At 42.5% G+C, this 23,022-nt stretch overlaps 1 protein-coding gene across 2 annotated transcripts in view; it reads right to left on the bottom strand.

The window, feature by feature from the left end:
* The window catches only part of LOC127919575 (myosin-IIIb-like), a 31,202-nt gene extending 10,117 nt beyond the window's left edge, over nt 1-21,085 (bottom strand). For both annotated transcript variants that reach the window (XM_052503312.1, XM_052503311.1), the window contains exons 1-12: nt 20,986-21,085; nt 20,583-20,708; nt 15,180-15,288; nt 14,513-14,629; nt 14,289-14,389; nt 9,620-9,706; nt 8,801-8,866; nt 8,577-8,690; nt 8,030-8,141; nt 6,015-6,058; nt 5,746-5,811; nt 5,449-5,568 (exon numbers count right to left, since the gene is read on the bottom strand). In XM_052503312.1, coding sequence (XP_052359272.1) covers nt 5,449-5,568; nt 5,746-5,811; nt 6,015-6,058; nt 8,030-8,141; nt 8,577-8,690; nt 8,801-8,866; nt 9,620-9,706; nt 14,289-14,389; nt 14,513-14,629; nt 15,180-15,288; nt 20,583-20,708; nt 20,986-21,012 — 1,089 coding nt within the window. In that variant the 5' untranslated portion in view covers nt 21,013-21,085. The remainder of the gene's footprint in view (nt 1-5,448; nt 5,569-5,745; nt 5,812-6,014; nt 6,059-8,029; nt 8,142-8,576; nt 8,691-8,800; nt 8,867-9,619; nt 9,707-14,288; nt 14,390-14,512; nt 14,630-15,179; nt 15,289-20,582; nt 20,709-20,985) is intronic.
* Between the last annotated feature and the right edge of the window lie 1,937 nt (nt 21,086-23,022).

The raw sequence follows: 23,022 nt of genomic DNA on the forward strand, positions 1-23,022 counted from the left end.
AGGGCCAACCGCACCAGCATATGGTCTCACAAGGGGTCTGAGGATCTCATCTCGGTACCTAATGGCAGTCAGGATACCTCTGGCGAGCACATGGAGAGCTGTGCGGCCCCCAAAGAAATGCCACCCCACACCATGACTGGCCCACCACCAAACCGGTCATGCCGGTTGCAGGCAGCAGAACGTTGCGCCACGGCGTCTCCAGACTCTGTCACGTCTGTAACATGTGCTCAGTGTGAACCTGCTTTCATCTGTGAAGAGCACAGGGCGCCAGTGGCGGATTTGCCAATCTTGGTGTTCTCTGGCAAATGCCAAACGTCCTGCACGGTGGTGGGCTGTAAGCACAACCCCCACCTGTGGATGTCGGGCCCTCATACCACCCTCATGGAGTCTGTTTCTGACCGTTTGAGCAGACACATGCACATTTGTGGCCTGCTGGAGGTCATTTTGCAGGGCTCTGGCAGTGCTCCTCCTGCTCCTCCTTGCACAAAGGCGGAGGTAGCGGTCCTGCTGCTGGGCTGTTGCCCTCCTACGGCCTCCTCTACATCTCCTGATGTACTGGCCTGTCTCCTGGTAGAGCCTCCATGCTCTGGACACTACACTGACAGACACAGCAAACCTGCTTGCCACAGCTCGCATTGATGTCCATCCTGGATGAGCTGCACTACCTGAGCCATTTGTGTGGGTTGTAGACTCCGTCTCTTGCTACCACTAGAGTAAAAGCACCGCCCGCATTCAAAAGTGACCAAAACATCATCCAGGAAGCATAGGAACTGAGAAGTGGTCTGTGGTCACCACCTGCAGAACCACTCCTTTATTGGGAGTGTCTTGCCAATTGCCTATAATTTCCACCTGTTGTCTATTCCATTTGCAGAACAGCATGTGAAATGTATTGTCAATCAGTGTTGCTTTTTAAGTGGACAGTTTGATTTCACAGAAGTGTGATTGACTTGGAGTTACATTGTGTTGTTTAAGTGTTCCCTTTATTTTTTTGAGCAGTGTATGTTCCACATACCCCAAGCAGAATCAGGTGTAACTGATGCCCATATCAGAGACCTTCAGGACTTACTTCAACAACTAAATGCAATGTCAACGCTGAACAGCAGGTGGCGATGTAACATAAAGCACAGTTATGATGGTGATGAGGGGGAGGGATTGTTTAAAAACAAAACGATTTAACATAGTCTTAACCTAGTCTTGCGTATGGAGGGCAATAGAGCTAGAGCAGAGAGCCCAATTGATGAACATTGTAAATATCATGCCATTATAACCACATACATATGTAATGAATAAGAAGTTAAATCAGCTTTAACACAGACTACCCACCACAAATGTCACAGTTATTAACCACTGTTTCAGTTAAACCATTGCCTACCCAACCGCGAACACTGCATTGTACTGTTATATCAGTTCAGGCCTAGACAATCATATTAAAAAGCATTGATTATAGATGAGAGAGGGGGGGAAGAAAGAACCCTGCTGTCAGATTAGACAGCAGTGTTCACTGACGGCAGGGTATTGACCAGCTTCATTGTTTCATCAGGGCTATACTAACCCTCCCCTGGGGCCAAATCCACATCCTATTAACACACCACCCGTCAGTCAGACACTGACACACTAGCCTAGTGCCTAGATGCTGCCGCTTAGCTAACCACTGATTACCATACTGGGGACTGGGTCTTGTTCATTAGGGCACACTGAAGCAAAACGCTTTGCAAAGTGTTTCTTATTGGTCAAGTTCAGATAGTTTCAGTCCATTTTCTTCCATTTCATGTGTACTGAACACAACCCTCTCTGGAGTTGGCCCAAACCACAATATAGACCGATACTGTGTTTATAAAACTTTTCGCATTAAACTGTGCAGTTCACATACACTACCGTTCAAAAGTTTGGGGTCACTGAGAAATGTCCTTGTTTTTGAAAGAAAAGCACATTTGTTGTCCATTAAAATAACATCAAATTGATCAGAAATACAGTGTAGACACTGTTAATGTTGTAAATGACTATTGTAGCTGTAAATGGCTGATTTTTATGGAATATCTACATAGGCGTACAGAGGCCCATTATCAGCAACCATCACTCCTGTGTTCCAATGGCACGTTGTGTTAGCTAATCCAAGTTGATCTTAAAAGGCTAATTGATCATTAGAAAACACTTTTGCAATTATGGTAGCACAGCTGAAAACTGTTTTCCTGATTAAAGAAGCAATAAAACTGTCCTTCTTTAGACTAGTTGAGTATCTGGAGCACCAGCATTTGTAGGTTCGATGACAGGCTCAAAATGGCCAGGAACAAAGAACTTTCTTCTGAAACTCGTCAGTCTGTTCTTGTTCTGAGAAATGAAGGCTATTCAATGCGAGAAATTGCCAAGAAACTGAAGATCTCGTACAACGCTGTGTACTAATCCCTTCACAGAACAGCGCAAACTGGATCTAACCAGAATAGAAAGAGGACTGGGAGGCCCCGGTGCACAACTGAGCAAAAGGACAAGTACATTAGAGTGTCTCACAAGTCCTTAACTTGCAGCTTCATTAACTCCGGGATGCTGGCCTTCTAAACAGAGTTCCTCTATCCAGTGTCTGTGTTCTTTACAAATATATATTTCACCTTTATTTAACCAGGTGGGCTAGTTGAGAACAAGTTCTCATTTGCAACTGCAACCTGGCCAAGATAAAGCATAGGAATTCGACACATACTAACAACATGGTATACAACAGTCAATAATATAGCAGAACAAAAGAAAAACAAAAAGTCTATACACAGTGAGTGCAAATGAGGTAAGATAATGGGGTTAAGGCTATAAATAGGCCATGGTGGCGAAGTAATTACAATATAGAAATTAAACACTTTGGAATGGTAGATGTGCAGAAGATGACGTGCAAGTAGAGATACTGGGGTGCAAAGGAGCAAGATAAATAAATAAATACTGTATGGGGATGAGGTAGGTAGATAGATGGGGCTGTTTACAGATGGGCTATGTACAGGTGCAGTGATCTGTGAGCTGGTCTGACAGCTGGTGCTTAAATCTAGTGAGGGAGATATGAGTCTCCGGCCAGAGATTTTTGCAGTTCGTTCAGTTATTAGCAGCAGAGAACTGGAAGGAAAGATGATCAAAGAAGGAATTGGCTTGGGGTGACCAGTGAGGTATACCTGCTGGAGCGCGTGCTACGAGTGGTGCTGCTATGGTGACCAGTGAGCTGAGATAAGGCGGGCTTTACCTGGCAGAGACTTGCCAGATAACCTGTAGCCAGTGGGTTATAACCTGTAGCCGCAGGTACGGGCAGTGATCGGTTGAAGAGCATGCATTTAGTTGTACTTGCATTTAGAGCAGTTGGAGGCCACGGATGGAGAGTTGTATGGCATTGAAGCTCGTCTGGAGGTTAGTTAACAGTGTCCATAGAGGGGCCAGAAGTATACAGAATGGTGTCGCCTGTGTAGAGGTACCAGAGAATCACCAGCAGCAAGAGTAACATCATTGATGTATACAGAGAAGAGTCGGCTCCAAGGATTGAACCCTGTGGCACCCCATAGCAACTGCCAGTGGTCCGACAACAGGCCCTCCAATTTGACACACTGAACTCATCAGGAGAAGTAGTTGGTAAACCAGGCGAGGCAATCATTTGAGAAACCAAGGGGCTGTTTCAGTCTGCCAATAAGAATGTGGTGATTAACAGAGTTGAAAGCCTTGGCCAGGCCGATGAATATGGCTGCACAGTAATGTATCTTATCTGATGGAGGTTATGATGTTGTTTAGGACCTTGAGCGTGGCTGATGTGCACCCATGACCAGCTCTGAAACCAGATTGCATAACGGAGAAGGTACGGTGGGATTAGAAATGGTCGGTGATCTGTTTGTTAACTTGGCTTTCGAAGACCTTCGAAAGACAGGGTAGGATAGGATATAGGTCTGTAGTTAGTTTGTGTCTAGAGTGTCACCACCTTTGAAGAGGGGGATGGAACGCGGCAGCTTTCCGATCTTTGGGAATCTCAGACGATACGAAAGAGAGGTTGAACAGGCTAGTAATAGGGGTTGCAACAATTTTGGTAGATCATTTAGAAAGAGAGGGTCCAGATTGTCTAGCCCGGCAGATTTGTAGGGGTCCAGATTTTGCAGCTCTTTTAGAACATCAGCTATCTGGATTTGGGTAAAGGAGCTTTGGGGGTGGGGGCTTTGGGGGTGTGCTGTGGAGGGTGCCGGGCAGTTGACTGGGGTAAGGGTAGCCAGGTGGAAAGCATGGTCAGCCGTAGAGAAATTCTTATTGAAATTCTCAATTATAGTGGATTTATCGGTGGTAACAGTGTTTCCTAGCCTCAGAGCAGTGGGCAGCTGGGAGGAGGTGCTCTTTTTCTCCATGGACTTTACAATGTCCCAGAACCTTTTTGAGTTACTACTACAGGATGCACATTTCTGTTTGAAAAAGCTAGCATTAACTTTCCTAACTGCCTGTGTATATTTGTTCCTAACTTCCCTGAAAAGTTGCATATCACGGGGGCTATTCGATGCTAATGCAGAACGCCACAAGATGTTTTTGTGCAGGACAAGGGCAGACAGGTCTGGAGTGAACCAAGGACTATATCTATTCCTTGTTCTACATTTTTTGAATGGGGCATTTATTTAATTTAAGATGGTTAGGAAGGCACTTTTAAAAGAATAGCCAGGCATCATCTACTGACAGGATGAGGTCAATGTCATTCCAGGATACCCCGACCAGGTCGATTAGAAAGGCCTGCTCACAGAAGTGTTTCAGGGAGTGTTTGACAGTGATGAGGGGTGGTCGTTTGGTCGCAGACCCATTACGGATGGAGGCAATGAGGCAGTAATGGCTGAGATTGAAAAACAGCAGAGGTGTGTTTGGAGGGCGAGTTAGTTAGGATGACATCTATGAGGGTGCTGGTGTTTACGGATTTGGAGTTGTACCTGGAAGGTTCATTCATAATGTGTGTGAGATTGAGGGCATCAAGCTTGGATTGTAGGATGGCCGGGGTGTTAAGCATGTCCCAGTTTTTGCCCATTTCAATATTTTATTGGCCAGTCTGAGATATGTCTTTTTCTTTGCAACTCTACAATGTAGATATTACACACAAAAAATCTGCCGTTTCCAGCTACAATAGTCATTTACAACATTAACAATGTCTACACTGTATGTCTGATCAATTTTATTTTCACGGACAGAAAATGGGCTTTTCTTTCAAAAACAAGAACATTTCTAAGTGGCCCCAAACTTTTTAACGGTAGTGTAGATTTTGTAATGTACCATTTCCTTAGCTTTTGAAAGCATGGATTATTCTGAAAAGGGGTCAAACTGTAAATGCACAAAACGACTGGTGTCATTTCAGGCTTGTGCATCCAGCATAGGAAATAATCTAAAGGAAATGCTGCTACTGATGAAGGTAATGTAAGATAGACATGCCTACAGTACATCTAAAATAACATATTAAGTATTGGTTCTCACCTGGTCCATGACTATTTTGTTGTCCACCTGATCAGGAAGCTTGCTGCCGTTAGGTTTGATGCAGCGGACAAAGTGAGGACTGGCAACAAACATCTTCTCCATCAGCACAGCAAGAGAGTGCTGAAGGTATGACACACTAACCATTATATGTGCATATTTATTTGACAGCAGTTCAGTCTATAGGTAGGCATATTTACAGGGGTTTTCATTATTGTTCATACATCATTTTGAAATATAACACTCAGAAATAGGAAATGTATAAATCCAGATGTGTAACAAAGTCGACGTCTGCCTTACCTTAAACTGGGCCCCGACCGACTGTTTCCTAGTTGAGTTAAAGTTGTCATCTGCCTTTTGCATGAGCTACAAGAAAAAAAGATGTTTAATCATTTAAACCCACATTCTGGCTCTGACTTTTGCACTGTAAGAAAGGTCCAAATATGACCCTGGCTGTTTGGAATCAAAAGTAATTCATTCTACAGAATCTACTGTATATCATATTCTGTTACCTTTGGTGAATTTTTTCAAACTGGACTTCTGAATATTTTATGATCTACAGTGCCTACCTTGGCTTTGCGTGGCATCAAGGTGCCTGTTCTGGAGATTGTGGCTGAAAAGACATCAAATATGAATCATAAGTGAATATTAGATGCAAGATGCCAGACAGACAGTGATCAATGTTTTAAACTAGAACAATTCTCAAACTGAGTCTGTGAATGCTATGTTGCTGTGTTAAGATAAGAGTACCCATTTATTATTTTTTTAAATCCTACATCATTTTCTAAGAAGAGGTCAGGGGGTATATTTGTCCACAAATCCACATTGGAAACAAGCCCACGTCATTGTGTCAGCTCTGATCCATGTTACGCATCTTTACAGAACTGATTTAATAGCTACAGATCAACATTCACGGTGTACACAAACGTAGAGTACCAGTCAAAAGACACCTACTCATTCAAGGGTTTTTATTTATTTTGACTATTTTCTACATTGTAGAATAATAGTGAAGACATCAAAACTATGAATAAAACACATATGGAATCGTGTTGTAACCAAAAAAGTGTTAAACAAATCCAAATATATTTTATATTTGAGATTCTTCAAAGTAATCACCCTTTGCCTTGACAGCTTTACACACTCTTGGCATTCTCTCAACCAGCTTTATGAGGAATGCTTTTCCAGAGACTTGAAGCAGTTCCCACATATGCTGAGCCCTTGTTGGCCGATTTTCCTTTACTCTGCGGTCCAACTCATCTCAAACCATCTCAAATTGAGTTGACATCAGGTGATTGTGGAGGCCAGGTCATCTGATGCAGCACTACATCACTCTCCTTGTTGGTCAAAATGCCCTTACACAGCCTGGAGGTGTGTTTTGGGTCATCGTCTGGTTGAATAACAAAATGATAGTCCCACTAAGCGCAAACCCGATGGGATATCGCTGCAGAATGCTGTGGTAGCCATGCTGGTTAAGTGTGCCTTGAATTCAAAATAAATCACTGACAGTGTAACCAGCAAAGCACCCCACACTTCCTCCTCCATGCTTCACGGTGGGAACCACACATCTAGAGATCATCCGTTCACCTACTCTGCATCTCACAAAGACACAGCGTTTGGAACCAAAAATCTCAAATTTGGACTCATCAGACCAAAGGACAGATTTCCACTGGTCTAATGTACATTGCTCATGTTTCTTGGCCCAAGCAAGTCTCTTCTTCTTTCTGGTGTCCTTTAGTTGTGATTTCTTTGAAGCAATTTGACCATGAAGGCCTGGTTCATGCAGTCTCCTCTGAACAGTTGATGTTGAGATGTGTCTGTTACTTGAACTCTGAAGCATTTATTTGGGATCCAATTTCTGAGGCTTGTACTCTAACAAACTTTTCCTCTGCAGCAGAGGTAACTCTGGAGTCTTCCTTTCCTGTGGCGGTCCTCATGAGAGCCAGTATCATCATAGCGCTTGATGGTTTTTGCGACTCCACTTGAAGAAACTTTCAAAGTACTTAACATTTTCTGGATTGACTGACTTTCATGTCTTAAAGTAATGATGGACTAATTTATCTTTGCTTATTTGAGAGGTTCTTGACATAATATGGACTTGTTCTTTTACCAAATAGGGCTATCTTCTTAAACCACCCCTACTTTGTCACAACACAACTGATTGGCTCAAACGTAATAAAGAAAGAAATTCCACAAATTATCTTAACAAGGCACACCTGTTTGTTGAAATGCATTCCAGGTGACTACCTCATGAAGCTGGTTGAGAGAATGCCAAGAGTGTGCAAAGCTGTTATCAAGGCAAAGGGTGGCTACTTTGAAGAATCTCAAATATATTTTGATTTGTTTAACACTTTTTTGGTTACTATATGATTCCATATGCGTTATTGCATAGTTGTGATGTCTTCACTATTATTCTACAATGTAGAAAATAGAAAAAATAAATAAAAACGCTTGAATGAGTAGGTGTGCCCAACCTTTTGACTGGTACTATACATAAATCAGCGATTGTGCAGTAATAAAAACATGGGTAATTTCTGGCAAAGTGCAGAGCTGTTGAATACAGAAACATTCAGATTCCCTCATGTACCTGCGAAGAGGAGACTGAGTAGGGGCGTGACACTGTTAATGAAGAGGCTTCTGATGCTGGCTGGGATGGTGTCTCTGTTCTTCTCTAGAAAGCCTAGTCCATTATACTGGACCTGGACACAGAAAGGAGAGACTTAGCTATGCTTCATAAGCACACTCATAATGAGTTATAATGCAGTCATGATGTAGTATAGATGCAGTTATAAACACACAACTCCTAGGCATTATACAAGTAACTGTCCAGTGAAAATCTCACTTTTAAGAGTTAATATTATGTTAACTCATACCCAAATAATGTTGTTGACTCATCCTATACTCGTATTTGTGCCCAGAGCACAAATCCTGAGAAGGATGAGCTGGCCAATCAGCGGTCTACTTGAATATTTGCATGAATATTTTTAAAGACCGGTGTGCGCCCACTTCATTTACATTCGCAGAAAAGCTGCTTTTTAACATAATTAATTATAGATCAAATTTAATAGAAAAATAGAAACACTGGACTGTTAGATGAACTATTATTATTAAGTAATGTATGAATGTAACCTCACCTTCCCAGCATAGTGAACCACAGTGAAGAGGGGGCTGTGACTCCGGACCACTTCATAGTGGGGGCTGCTTTTAAATTTACTGTTCAACTTGTCCACAAAGTCTCTGTCTGACGCCTGAGGGCACAAATAGTGAAAAGAAATTAGAATGAATACATATACATTAAGACAAAGATGTAGGGGAGGGTAATTTCTAAAAAAAAACTGTATGGAGACCACTTAGGTACCTGGGGAAAGGCACTCTGCTCATCCAGGAGAGAAAGGATTCCAATGGGTTTAGTGAGGAACAGGTCCTACGGGAGAGAAGCACATCAAATTCATTAGTTGTAGGAAAAACACCTAAACAAATACAGTTCTTTACTGTGAAAATGCATATTTGAGTTAATCTTGCCAACTGTTAACTGATTGAAACATGGTACACAACTACATGACTTTAAAACATGCCTTCTCACAGTACAAGGTTCATATATTTTAGTCCTATCCTGAAAACCTTGTTCCCCGATCTTTATTGACTATGGCCCCTGCACTGTAAAATGCTCTACAAGTTGTATAGTGCTCTGTAGGCATTAGGACTTAGAGTAGGTACACAGAACAGGAGCTGTGGATCCAGGTTGTGCAATAATCGCCCTAGGCCCAATCCTAACTCGAGTTAGAATCCTTCCCACAACAACTAATGTGTCCATCTTATCCCATAGCTTACAGACTGGCTGTACTCATACCTTCAGCATTGGACAGGGACACTATTCTTGGCCAAATGAAACCAGTGGCATCCATATAGACAGATGAGGATGCCACAGGCTAAAAGCAGAAGTGCCCATTAAGCTCCTGGTATGTGACTGAACACTGCCCCGTCAGCATAACCCCTTCCTGGGGTCTCGGTCACTTTGTTCTGGTCTGTCTGGCAGACTCACACTGTGTTTAAACAACCAGTCTGTGTTATTACTGAGAGAGATGGGAGGGAAACGGAGAGAGGGAGGGGAAAGAAAAAAGGTTGAGAGAGAAAAAGAATACTAAGTGATGAGAAACGAGAGGAAATATATTTTTACCAGGATAGGCTTGTTGTCTTTGAAGGAAATGGATTCCCACTCGATGCCCTCCTCCTTGTATTCATTCTGCTCCATCAGAAAGATGTGCTGTAGGACAACAAAATACATGCGAAGACGTATGAACGAAAAACAAAATTACAACAGGTATTCACACTTTCTTTCAGAAGTGCTTTGCCTAATCATTTCATTAGAAGTTGGCACATTCAATTGTGTGTTGCCTTCAGTCACAAAATTGCCATAAGAAGTCTTATGCAATAAATTACACTGAACCAAAATATAACTGCAACATGTAAAGTGTTGGTCCCATGTTTCATGAGTCGAAATAAAAACGTCCAGAAATGTTCCGTACGCACAAAAAGCTATTGCTCTATTTGTTTATATCCCTGTTAGTGAGCATTTCTCACCTGACATGTGTGGCATATCAATATGCTGATTAAACAGCATGGTCATTACACAGGTGCACCTTATGCTCTCGACAATAAAAGGCCACTAAAATGTGCAATTTGGCATACAACACAATGCCACAGATTTGTAAAGTTGAGGGAGCGCGCAATTGGCATGCTGATGCTTACCGTTGATGGCCACTGGCAGCTGGAGGAATGTGCTCTTCATGGATGAATCGATTTCAACTGTACCGGGCAGATGTGGGCGTCATGTGGGCCAGCAGTTTGCTGATGTCAACATCGTGAACAGCGCCCCATGGTGGTGGTGGGGTTATGGTATGGGCAGGCATAAGCTACGGACAATGAACACAATTGTATTTATCGATGGCAATTTGACTGCACAGAGATACTGTGACGAGAACCTGAGGCCCATTGTGGTGCCATTCATCCTCCCCATGTCCACATGTCGCAAGGATCTGGTCACAATTTCTGGAAGCTGAAAATGTCCCAGGTCTTCCATGGCCCGCATACTCACCAGACATGTCACCAATTGAGCATGTTTAGGATGCTCTGGATCAACACATACGACAGCGTGTTCCAGTTTCTGCCAATATCCATCAACTTCACATCGCCATTGAAGAGTAGTGAGACAACATTCCACAGGACACAATCAACAGCCTGATCAACTCTACGCGAAGGAGATGTGTGGTGGTCACACCAGATACTGACTATTTTTCTGATTCATGCCCCTACCTTTTTTTAACTTCTTGGTGACAGGGGCAGTATTTTCACGTCCGGATGAAATGCATGCCCAAATTCAACTGCCTGCTACTCATCCCCAGAAGATAAGATATGCATATTATTAGTAGGATATTTGGATAGAATACTCTAAAGTTTCTAAAACTGTTTGAATCATGTCTGTGAATATAACATAACTTATGTAGCAGGCGAAACCCAGAGGAAAAACCATTCAGATTTGAAAAAAATTGAGGTCACTCTTTTCAATGGGTTTCATTGGGAATCCAGATTTCTAAGGGATCTTCTTGCAGTTCCTACCGCTTCCACTGGATGTGTCAACAGTCTTTAGAATTTGGTTGAGGATTTTTCCTTTGTGTAATGAAGAAGTAGCCCTGTTCAAAACAAGGGTCACTTCAAGTGTACTGTTTGTTAGAGGCACGTGACCAGAAAGGTAGCGTCAGTTTGTTTTCTTCCGTATTGAACACAGATCATCCCGTCTTCAATTATATCGATTATTTACTTAAAAAATACCTAAAGTTGTATTACAAAAGTAGTTTGAAATGTTTTGGCAAAGTTTACAGGTAACTTTGAGATATTTTGCAGTCACGTTGAGCAAGTTGGAACCAGTGTTTTTCTGGATCAAACGCGCCAAATAAAATGGACATTTTGGATATATATCGACAGAATTATATTATTATTATTATATTAGAATTAATCGAACAAAAAGGAACATTGGTGATGTTTATGGGACATATTGGAGTGCCAACAGAAGAAGCTCGTCAAAGGTAAGGCATGATTTATATTTTTATTTCTGCGTTTTGTGTCGCGCCTGCAGGGTTGAAATATGTTCTCTCTCTCTTGCCATAGATTGAACATGCTTCTCTCAGACAATAGCATCGTTGGCTTTCGCCGAAAAGCCTTTTTGAAATCTGACATGTTGGCTGGATTCACAACACGTGAAGCTTTAATTTGCTATCTTACATGTGTGATTTCATGAACGTTTTATTTTTATAGTAATTTATTTGAATTTGGCGCTCTGAATTCACTTTGTCTTTTGGCCAGGTGGGACACACATATCCAAGAGATGTTAAGGTATCTGTGACCAACAGATGCATATCTCTATTCCCAGTCATGTGAAATCCATAGATTAGGGCCGAATGAATTTGTTTCATTTGACTGATTTCCTTATATGAACTCTAACTCAGTAAACATTTTGAAATTGATGCATGTGCAGTTTATATTTTTTGTTCAGTGTAAATAATGTAGTCCACTCCAATAGAATGACAGCACAAAACATTAAGAACACCTGCTCTTTCAATGACATAGACTGACCAGATGAACCCAGTTGAAAGCTATGATCCCTTGTTGATGTAACTGTTTAAGATCCATTTAAAATCAGTGTAGATGAAGGGGAGGGAGGCAGGTCAAAGAAGGATTTTTAAGCCTTGAGACATGGATTGTGTTCGTGTGCCATTCAGAGGGTGAATGGGCAAGACAAAAGATTTAAGTGCCTTTGAACAGGGTACGCTGCTGGGTTTCTGTGCACAGCAGTTTTCTGTGTCTATTAAGAACGGTCCACCACCCAAAGGACATCCAGCCAACTTGACACAACTGTGGGAAGCATTGAGTCAACATGGGCCAGCATCCCTGTGGATCGCTTGATACCAGAGTCCATGCACCAACGAATTGAGGCTGTTCTGAGGGCAAGGGGATGCAACTCAATATTAGGAAATTGTTCTTAATGTTTTGTACACTCAGCGTATAATGCAGTGTAGTGATCCGACAATGATAAATAATCATAATCAGATTTCTATCCCCACCCAGCGAAGTACTCAAAAGCTGTAAATGACAGAGTGGAATATGTGCTGCAATTTCAGAAAGCGGAACAAGAGATTAAACACAAACCCTTTCATATAAACATTTTGTATGTCAAAAAGAAAAGGGTTAGGGAGATTTCATGGCTGGTGGTGATGAGGCCTCACATTTCAGTCCCTAAGGGAGAAAAGTAAAGCCTGCGCTTCCTGATCTGGTGTCATGTTTTATCAATGTGCAAGTCAAGTATATCAGGAATCACTCAAAAAGGTTTGTGGGCATTTGTTGGATTTGTATCAAAATACTGTTTGTGGGACTTGTGGACATTTGAACCAATATACCAGTGCTCACATGGTTCTGAAAAAAGGCCCAACAGGTAAATTGTGTAATATTAACTAGTAGAGCATGGTGCTCCAAACTACAGCAGCATGACTAGTAAAAATAAGCTGTCTTTAACTCCATAATCACCTGCATATGTACAGTGTCTTCAGAAAGTGTGCATACCCCTTGACTTATTCCAGAGTTTGTTGCGTTACAGCCTGAACTGAAAATGTATAAAATGTATTTTTCTCACCCATCTACACACAAAACTCAATGTTTGCAAATGTATTAAAATTAAATACAGAAATAGGACATTTACATAAGTATTCACACCCTGAGTCAATACTTTGTAGAAGCAGCTTTGGCAGCAATTTCAGCTGTGAGTCTTTCTGGGTAAGTCTCTAAGAGTTTTCCACACCAGGATTGTGCAACACTTGCCCATTATTATTTTCAAAATTCTTCAATCTTTGTCAAATTGGTTGTTGATCATTGCTAGACAACCATTTTCAGGTCTTGCCATAGATGTTCAAGTGGTCACACAGGAACATTCACTGTCATTTTGGTAAGCAAACCTAGTGTACATTTGGCCTTAGGTTATTGTCCTGCTGAAAGGTGAATTCATCTCCCAGTGTCTGGTGCAAAGCAGACAACCAGCTTTTCCTCTAGGATTTTTCCTGTGCTTAGCTCCATTCCGTTTTTTTAATCCTGAAAAACTTCCCTGTCCTTAACGATTGCAAGCATATCCTTAACATGATGCAGCCACCACTATGCTTGAAAATATAGACTGGTACTCAGTAATGTGTTGTGTTGGATTTTCCCCAAACATAAGGCTGTGTACGCAGGACATAAAGTACATTTCTTGGACACTTTTTTGTAGTTTTACTTTAGTGCCTTATTCCAAAACATGCCTCCTGTTTGCATTATTTGTATTCTTTACAGGCTCACTTCTTGTAGGTTAGTATTGTGAAGTAAACACGTTTTTGATCCATCCTCAGTTGTCTCCCATCACAGCCATTAAATCACAAATATAATTCCACTGACATTATGGGGTATTGTGTGTAGATCAGTGACACAACATCTACATTTACTACATTTTAAATTCAGGCTACAACACAACAAAATGTGGAAAAGTCAAGGGGTTTGAATACTTTCGGACCTAATTCATTTTTTCTGAAGCCTTTCACTGAATATGCATTTATAGCCATTTCAAAAGCAGAACCTATTGTAGACTTATCTTCACAATGTTCCTGTTCCTCCACTAATACTAAATAAAGAGACAAGCTGGCCACATGTTTGTGTTAAATGTTTGGGTCTCAAGTTAACAAACCCTACAGGCTGTCATTTTATGGGACTTAAATAGAGAAACACCCTAGATTACAGGGCTACTTCCTTGTGGCAATGATATTTACACTTACATGGTTAAAGAAGTACTGCAGCTGTTCATTGGCCAGGTTGATGCAGAGCTGCTCAAAACGGTTAACAGCAAAATTCTCAAACCCGAAGATGTCGAGGATACCTGTATTATAGAACAAGAAATAGAACAGTCGATCTGACATCGACCATCTCTACTTAGATGAAGAAAACATATGTTTAGCAATTTTATTACATTTGAAGCCTTAAAAGTTTCCCTGAAACTCACCTATTTCACTGAGCTCAACGTCAAAGTCAACGTTGGGAGCCAGCAGTTCGTTAACTTTACTGACGATCCAGCCGAATACTCTCCCGTAAGCCACTTTGGCGATGGAGTCCCTGGCATCTGCAAATACACAACATATTAATGGAGTCAAGCTCTCTTGAAAACATTAATAGCATTTCCATATTGAGTTTTGCTCCTTTTTCCCACTCCCATTGATGCTAAAAGCTGTCTCTATTTGCACTAGTTGGTCAGCCAAACATGGGCCTTATTTAAATACTCTAGGAGGAAGTTGTGGTCAGCTTACCCTCCCTAAATCCCAGCCTTAACCATTAGGGTGAAAACTCAAAGCTGTCCAAGTACCTTAAGGACATGCCTGGTTGGCACTAGTAATAAGCGCTAAAGACATACCACATTGATTGTACGAAACCGTATCCTGTTATGTTCATACTTGTGTTCTAGCATTGTCAGGTATGTAGCTACACAAACATTGTGCTCTCCAGTTTCATGGAAAGACCCAGTGAAAGAGGAAACCGGACCCAGCATTAACCACCATGGAACAGTTAGTATCCATGGTGGTTAATACTAACTCAGGCCCTCCTTCGTAATGGCTAAGGTGATGGTGGTAGGGAAAGTTGATCCCGGACCAGTGCTTGAGTGTTTTTCTCCTTACCCTCAGCCTGCTGCTGGTTGTGCAGCCTGCGGATGGCCTCTCCTCTCATCACAGACAGAGTACAGGTCAGACTCCTCAGCAACTCCTCCTCCTGCACCCCAAACTGACCCTGAGAAGGCAAACACACAGAAATATTAATCACACAAAAACATAGGTCTAAATAGAAAGTGCACAAAGCAGACAGGTTATATTTTACACACAACAACAACAAAAAAATCACTGCTAGGTTCATAAATAAACACTTAAACATTTAGACCACTGATATAAAGTGATACACTGGTATAGTGAGTGACACACATTTCAACCAAAAGCAACCTCCATGCTAGCCCCAAGGCCCCTTTAACCCAGAAGTGGCCCTATTGAACATGCAAAGCTAAGGTCATGGCAATGCTAGGCATGCAAAATTCCTGCCAGATATCAAACAAAGGCCATCCTCACACAACGATACTTTCAATTAATCAATTTCAAAAAGGGGAAACAGACCAAGTGCTGTAGATTTCACAATGTAGTACTACTTTATTACTAATTAGCCCTCAAAATGTATAGTTCAATCAAAATATACATTCGGCTCAAGTCTGTATACCCAGTAATATTCAGCGGACCAGAGTCAGCAACCCAACATTTTGGGTTTGTCTATATTAGCAACAGTTTAGCATTAGCATCACGAAAGGAGAAACAATATCGGTGATCAGACGCCTGCTGCTAGCATGCTCTAATCACCCTTGCTGCTAGCATGCCCTAATCACCCTTGCTGCTAGCATGCCCTAATCACCCTTGCCGCTAGCATGCTCTAATCACCCTTGCTGCTAGCATGCTCTAATCACCCTTGCTGCTAGCATGCTCTAATCACCCTTGCTGCTAGCATGCTCTAATCACCCTTGCTGCTAGCATGCTCTAATCACCCTTGCTGCTAGCATGCTCTAATCACCCTTGCTGCTAGCTGCAAAATCTGGATCCCTAAAAAACAGCTGGGCTAGACAATCTGGACCCTCTCTAAAATTATCAGCCGAAATTGTTGCAACCCCTATTGCTAGCCTGTTCAACCTCTCTTCGTATTGTCTGAGATCCCCAAAGATTGGAAAGCTGCCGCGGTCATCCTCCTCTTCAAAGGGGGAGACACTCTAGACCCAAACTGTTAGACCTATATCCATCCTGCCCTGCCTTTCTAAAATCTTCGAAAGCCAAGGTTATTAAACAGTTCACCGACCACTTCGAATCCCACCGTATCTTCTCCACTGCAATCTGGTTTCCAAGCTGGTCATGGGTGCACCTCAGCCACAAGGTCCTAAACAATATCATAACCGCCATCGATAAAAGACAGTACTGTGCAGCCATATTCATTGACCTGGCCACGGCTTTCGACTCTGTCAATCACCGCATTCTTATCGGCAGACTCAATAGCCTTGGCTTCTCAAATGACTGCCTCGCCTGGTTTACCAACTACTTCTCAGACAGAGTTCAGTGTGTCAAATCGGAGGGCCGGTTGTCCTGACCTCTGGCAGTCGCTATGGGGGTGCCACAGGGTTCAATTCTTGGGCCGAATCTTTTCTCTGTATATATCAATGATGTCACTCTTGCTGCTGGTGATTCTCTGATCCACCTCTACGCAGACGACACCATTCTGTATACTTCTGGCCCTTCTTTGGACACTGTGTTAAACCGCCAAACGAGCTTGAATGCCATACAACCCTACTTCCGTGGCCTCCAACTGCTCTTAAATGCTAGTAAAACTAAATGCATGCTCTTCAACCGATTGCTGCCCACACCCTCCTAACTAACATCACTACTCTGGACGGTTCTGACCTAGAATATGCGGACAACTACAAATACCTAGGTGTCTGGTTAGACTGTAAACTCTCCTTCCAGACTCACATTAAGCATCTCAAAATCAAAATTAAATCTAGAATTGGCTTCATATATCGCAACAAAGACTCCTTCACTCATGCTGCCAAACAAACCCTATTAAAACTGACTATCCTACCGATCCTTGACTTCGGTGATGTCATTTACAAAACAGAGGCCTGTTATTGTCCCCAGCACAAGGTGCACCTGTGATCATGCTGTTTAATCAACTTACAGCCCCCAGCACTCTACTCAGCAAACTGGATGTAGACTATCACAGTGCCTTCCGTTTTGTCACCAAAGCCCCATAATACTACCCACCACTGCAACCTGTATGCTCGCCAGGTCATCTATAAGTCTATACCAGCAGGTATATTGCATTCCCGAGGCCAACACTTAAAACATTTTTTTTAATGTATTTAACTAGGCAAGTCAGTTAAGAACAAATTCTTATTTTCAATGACGGCCAAGGAACACTGGGTTAACTACCTTGTTCAGGGGCAGAACAACAGAGTATTCTTTTTTTTTTACCTTGTCAGCTCGGGGATTTGATCTTGCAACCTTTCGGTTACTAGTCCAAAGATCTAACTACTAGGCTACCTGCCGCCCCAATTACTCTGTTGCCAATGACTGGAACGAATTGCAAAAATCACTGAAGCTGGAGTCTTAGATCTCCCTCTCAAACTTTAAGCATCAGCTGTCAGAGCAGCTTACCAATCACTGTACCTGTACACAGCCAATCTGTAAATAGCACACCCAACTACCTCATCCCCATATTATTACATACCCTCTTGCTCTTTGCACCCCAGTATCTCTACTTGCACATCATCATCATCATCTGCACATCTATCACTCTAGTATTAATGACCTATTTATTGCCTACCTCCCTACATTTGCACACACTGCACATAGATTTAATATTTTTCTTTCTATTATGTTATTGACTGTACGTTTGTTTATGTGCCACTCTGTTGTTTTTGTTGCACTGCTTTGCTTTATCTTGGCCAGGTCGCAGTTGTAAATGAGAACCTGTCTCAACTGGCCTACCTGGTTAAATAAAGGTGAAATAAATACAAATAAATCACCTGCTGTTAGAGCTAGAATCACCTCAATAACCAGGATCTGTGAAGTTGTTTTTAAAACTGGGCAAAGGGCAGCTGATCCTACGTCAGTTGGAAGTACACCAGCATTGTGAGCAATACCTCTCCATTCAACTCCAAATATAGCCCCTCGTGACCTTTTATAAGCACTGTGTCTTATCTGAGCTGGCCAGATGTCGGCTCAGCCCACCACCGCCCAGCCTGCCTGGGAGGCTGCTTATGGGGGAGTTACTGTGGAGGAGGGCAATCATTCACCTGTTTAAATAGAAGGTACACGTATGTATGCACACACACACGCCACTATCACCTGTGGATCTGTGCATCTATGCATAAACTAACGGACACAGTAGAACGTTTAAATATAATGCACATACACACGCAAACTAGTTGAACAGCACATCAAGAAACACACACCCTTTCGCTAAAAAAGGGTCTACACTGTGTCTCCAGGAGCAAGCAGCTGCCCATGTTAGAACGGTCCATGGTCTTTATGTGAGGACTGCTAGCAATTAGCGCAACAATCCTTGTTTATTTTACTATGAATGCTCAGGACTGACAACACTAGTTTTTCCCCAACCGTAGTCATGGACACCTCTCATCTGCTGTTTAAACCACTATAATGGATCAGTGAAGCAGCCTAAACTGAGAGCTCCTGTACATAAGTATGTAAATATACAACTTCCTGACTGTTGCCAAGTTAAAATATCTGACTGGTGGTATTGACTAATGGAGTTGCTGGGCTATTGGCAAATTTGTTTGTTTGTCTGGATTGGCTAGCTAGCTGTCTGGCTACGCAATCATTTTAAATGATGAAACACAGCACCGGCTTTTGTGCCACCTGCCCGGTTTCTAGAAGGCTGTGGCCTGCAGTGTGAGGAGATGAGCTCGCCTAGTCTTCTGCCGCTTTAACAATTGCCGCTTCACCCAGTTGGTTGCTGGGCAATTTCTGTTAGTTAACGTAACCAACCTACCGACGGAGGAGGAGGAATGAGGAGACATGTTCCGGCGAAGAGCCCGACCAGACTGATCTCCCTCCATCCCGCTACCATTGCAGCCTCCAAACAATTGCTAGGCCTACTGCCCTTCTGAACTGTCTCAACCTTTCATCTGAAGTTGTGGAAGACCATCGTCCAATAACTACTTCAGAATGCCATAAGTTTATTTTGTAAGGGACTTTGAGAGTTCATTGTAATGAAAGGTACTATATAAAATATATATAAACACAACATGTACAGTGTTGGTCCCATGTTTCTTCCATGAGCAGAAATAAAAGATCCCAGAAATAATTCTATATGCACAAAGATATTATTTTCTCAAATTGACCACAAATTTGTTTATATCCTTTAGTGAGCATTTCTCCTTTGCCAAGATAATCCATCCACCTGACAGGTGTGTCATATCAATAAGTTGATTAAACAGCATGATCACAGGTGCACCTTGTGCTGGGGACAATAACAGGCCACTCTAAAATGTGCAGTTTTATCACACAACACAGATGCCTCAAGTTGAGGGAGCATGCAATTGGCATGCTGACTGCAGGAATGTCCACCATTTCATGTTCATTTATCTACCATAAGCTGCCTCCAATGTTGTTTTTGAGAATTTGGCAGTACGTCCAAACGGCCTCACAACAGCAGACCACGTGTAACCACGCCAGCCCAGGACCTCCACATACAGCTTCGTCTGAGGGGGTGCGTCAAAGTATTTCTGTCTGTAATAAAGCCCTTTTGTGGGGGAAAACTCATTCTGATTGTCTGGGCCCTGGCTCCCAAGTGGCCCACCCATGGCTGCACCCTTGCCCAGTCATGTGAAATCCACAGATTAGGGTCTAATTTCTTTCAATTGACTGATTTCCTTATATGAATTGTAACTTACTAAAATCTATTATTATTAGTCCAACACATGGACTCTTCTACTGTTGGAAATGTTCTTGAAGTCTCTCTTTTGTTATGTCAAGGTCAGGGATGAAACTATTCGAGGAAAACAAGCTAAATGTGAATTGCCTATTTGGAAAACACCCACAGGTCAATAAGGAAATTGTAAATGTTAACAGACAGTTGCTTCTGTAATTACTGTACTTCAGATAAAGGGAACCGTTGACAAACAAGGACAAAGGTGAATAAATTGACAAAAGGACAAAGGTGAATTTATGGATTATTCATCAATCCATAAACATAAAAAAAAAGAGATCATCCTCAAGTTGTTAATAATTGAGACAGTATCTAAACCATGGCTCTCCAACCCTGTTCGTGGAGAGCTACCGTCCTGTAGGTTATCTAGCTCAACTGATTCTAGTAATTAGCTGGTTGGTAAGCTGAATCAGGTTATAGTAACTGGAACGAAAACCTACAGGAGGGTAGCTCTCCAGGAAAGTTGGAAAGCCCTGATCCAAATAATTGTCTTGTTAAGTAAAATAAGACGGGATGAAAGAAAAGGAGAGGAGGCTGTAGAGTAGACTCACAGCTGTGGCTTTGAGCCAGCCCATGGACTTGTCGGTGACCCTGAGAGCGTCGGTCTCTGTGGGCTCAAACATGATGTTTCCCAGAGAAAGGATCCCTGCTAGAATGGTCATCATGTCTACCTTCTCCTGATGACACAACATATACATATATATCAGTCCATTTTGTCAGTCAATCAATCAATCATCAAATCAATTGGTCAATTATCTTTTGGTTAATCAACATATTCATCAACCCATTCGTTTATCGGTCAATCAACCAATTAGTCAAACATTAAAGTACATTCAGATGTTCATGGAGAAAATGTGAAATCCCAGCCCATGGCAATACGGACAATATGAGTTTGCTTTTATGACCGATATACTGTAAGAAGATGAGAAAGATTTTTCCAATGAGAGGTCTTACCTGTTCCTCAAATCCCACCATGTCCATGGCGTTACACACCTCACTGTACTTCTCCCCCCATTTCCTTACTATGTCCTCCGAGCCATACCGCCCATTCAGATACCTGACAGACACAGCCACAGAAACACATTTATACAGATCTGATGGGTGAGCACAGATAACTACACACACATAGGCTTCATATGAAGGAATGAGGGTAAATACATGATATACATTATGCATCTCTGATAGACAAACACTTTGAGGCTTCTACATAGGTGCACTGTATTGTAAAGGCTGTACAACATAGTAGGGTACCCACTATTGTAGGGCACAACAACTACATTTTATGGTAATTACTTTATCCTATCCTAGGTATTCCCACCTCTTTAAGGAATACCTAGGATAGGATCAAGTAATCCACATATGTCAGAGTCAAGGCCCGCGGGCCACATCCGGCCAGCGAGAAGGTTTTTTACGGCCCCTGGGATGATCTTGATTTATTATTAGAACCGGCCCGCAGACCGCAGCAAGCGGCAGCCGCCAGATCTTTTACACGCACCAATACTACATTTCCCACAATGCAACGGTGACGCACTCGAGCAGTAGGCTGCTTCATTTCAATATTTATTGGCACAGCAGTTGTCAGCATCACAGTAAAATTAACTTTCAGATACCCATCAAAAATGGCAAAACGGAAGGTGGACACTGAGAACCGGGGTTTCAAACAAGGTGGGAGTCGGAGTATTTGTTCACGGAGGTAGCTGGAAAACCTGTGTGTCTTCTGTGTGGAGAAAGTGTGGCGGTACTGAAAGAGTATAATCTGAGACGACATTATGAAACGAAACACGCGGACAAAAACAAGAATATGGACATGGAACAAAAGGCTACAAAGGCAGAGGAATTAAAACGAGGCCTCAAATCTCGACAGGCTCTGTTCAAAAAGCCAAATCACAAGGCCAGGCTGCTGTCAAGGCCAGTTTTATTTTGGCAGAAGAGATCGCTAAATCAGCCCGGCCATTTACGGAGGGGATTTCATCAAAAACTGCATGATTAAAGTTTGTGACGAAGTTTGCCCAGAAAAAAGGCAACTCTTTTTAAATGTGAGTCTGAGCAGAAACACCATTGCCGAGAGAGTAGACCAGTTGTCCATCAATCTAAAAGAGCAGCTTGTGAAAAAGGGAAAAGATTTCATTGCATATTCCTTGGCTGTGGATGAGAGCACCGACATTTCTGACATTGCCCAGTTGTCAATTTTCATCCGCGGAGTGGACTCCAGCCTAAGCGTGACAGAGGAGTTTTTGGCTTTACGTCCTATGCATGGCACAACTACGGGGCATGATTTGTATGAAGAGGTGTCAAGATGTGTAAATGAGATGGAGCTGCCTTGGGAAAAACTCGTGGGTTTGACAACCGACGGAGCACCTGCGTGTGTGGACACAGGAGCGGACTGGTGGCGAAGATACGGGAAAAGATGCAAGAGGAAAACGCGACAGGTGAGCTGACAGCTTATCATTGTATCATACACCAGGAAGCGTTGTGCGGTAAAGCCTTGAAAATGGAGCATGTAATGAGCATCATCACGCGCACAGTTAACTTTATCAGAGCCAAAGGTTTGAATCACCGCCAGTTCAAGGCATTTCTGACGGAGTTAGAAACGGAGCATGGTGATTTGCCTTATCACACAGAGGTGCGATGGCTAAGCCAGGGAAAGGTGCTTCAAAGATGTTTCGAGCTTCGTGAGGAGATTTGTCTGTTCTTGGACAGCAAAGGGAAAGACACAACACAACTCCGAGACGAAATGTTTCTGTGTGAAATGGCTTTTCTGTGTGACATTACGAGTCATCTGAATGCAATGAACTTGCAGCTGCAGGGTCGGGATCGTGTCATCTCTGATATGTACAGTACAGTGAAGGCATTTAAAACCAAACTGACTCTGTGGGAGACGCAGATGCGGAAAGAAAATTTGAGCCACTTTCCCAGCTGCCCAGACCATGAAAGAGAAGCTCTCTACCAGTGCGTTCCCGAGCGCACAGTTGGCTGATAAAATAGGTATGC

This window comes from Oncorhynchus keta, unplaced genomic scaffold, assembly GCF_023373465.1.
Source record: "Oncorhynchus keta strain PuntledgeMale-10-30-2019 unplaced genomic scaffold, Oket_V2 Un_contig_17123_pilon_pilon, whole genome shotgun sequence".
Lineage (NCBI taxonomy): Eukaryota > Metazoa > Chordata > Actinopteri > Salmoniformes > Salmonidae > Oncorhynchus > Oncorhynchus keta.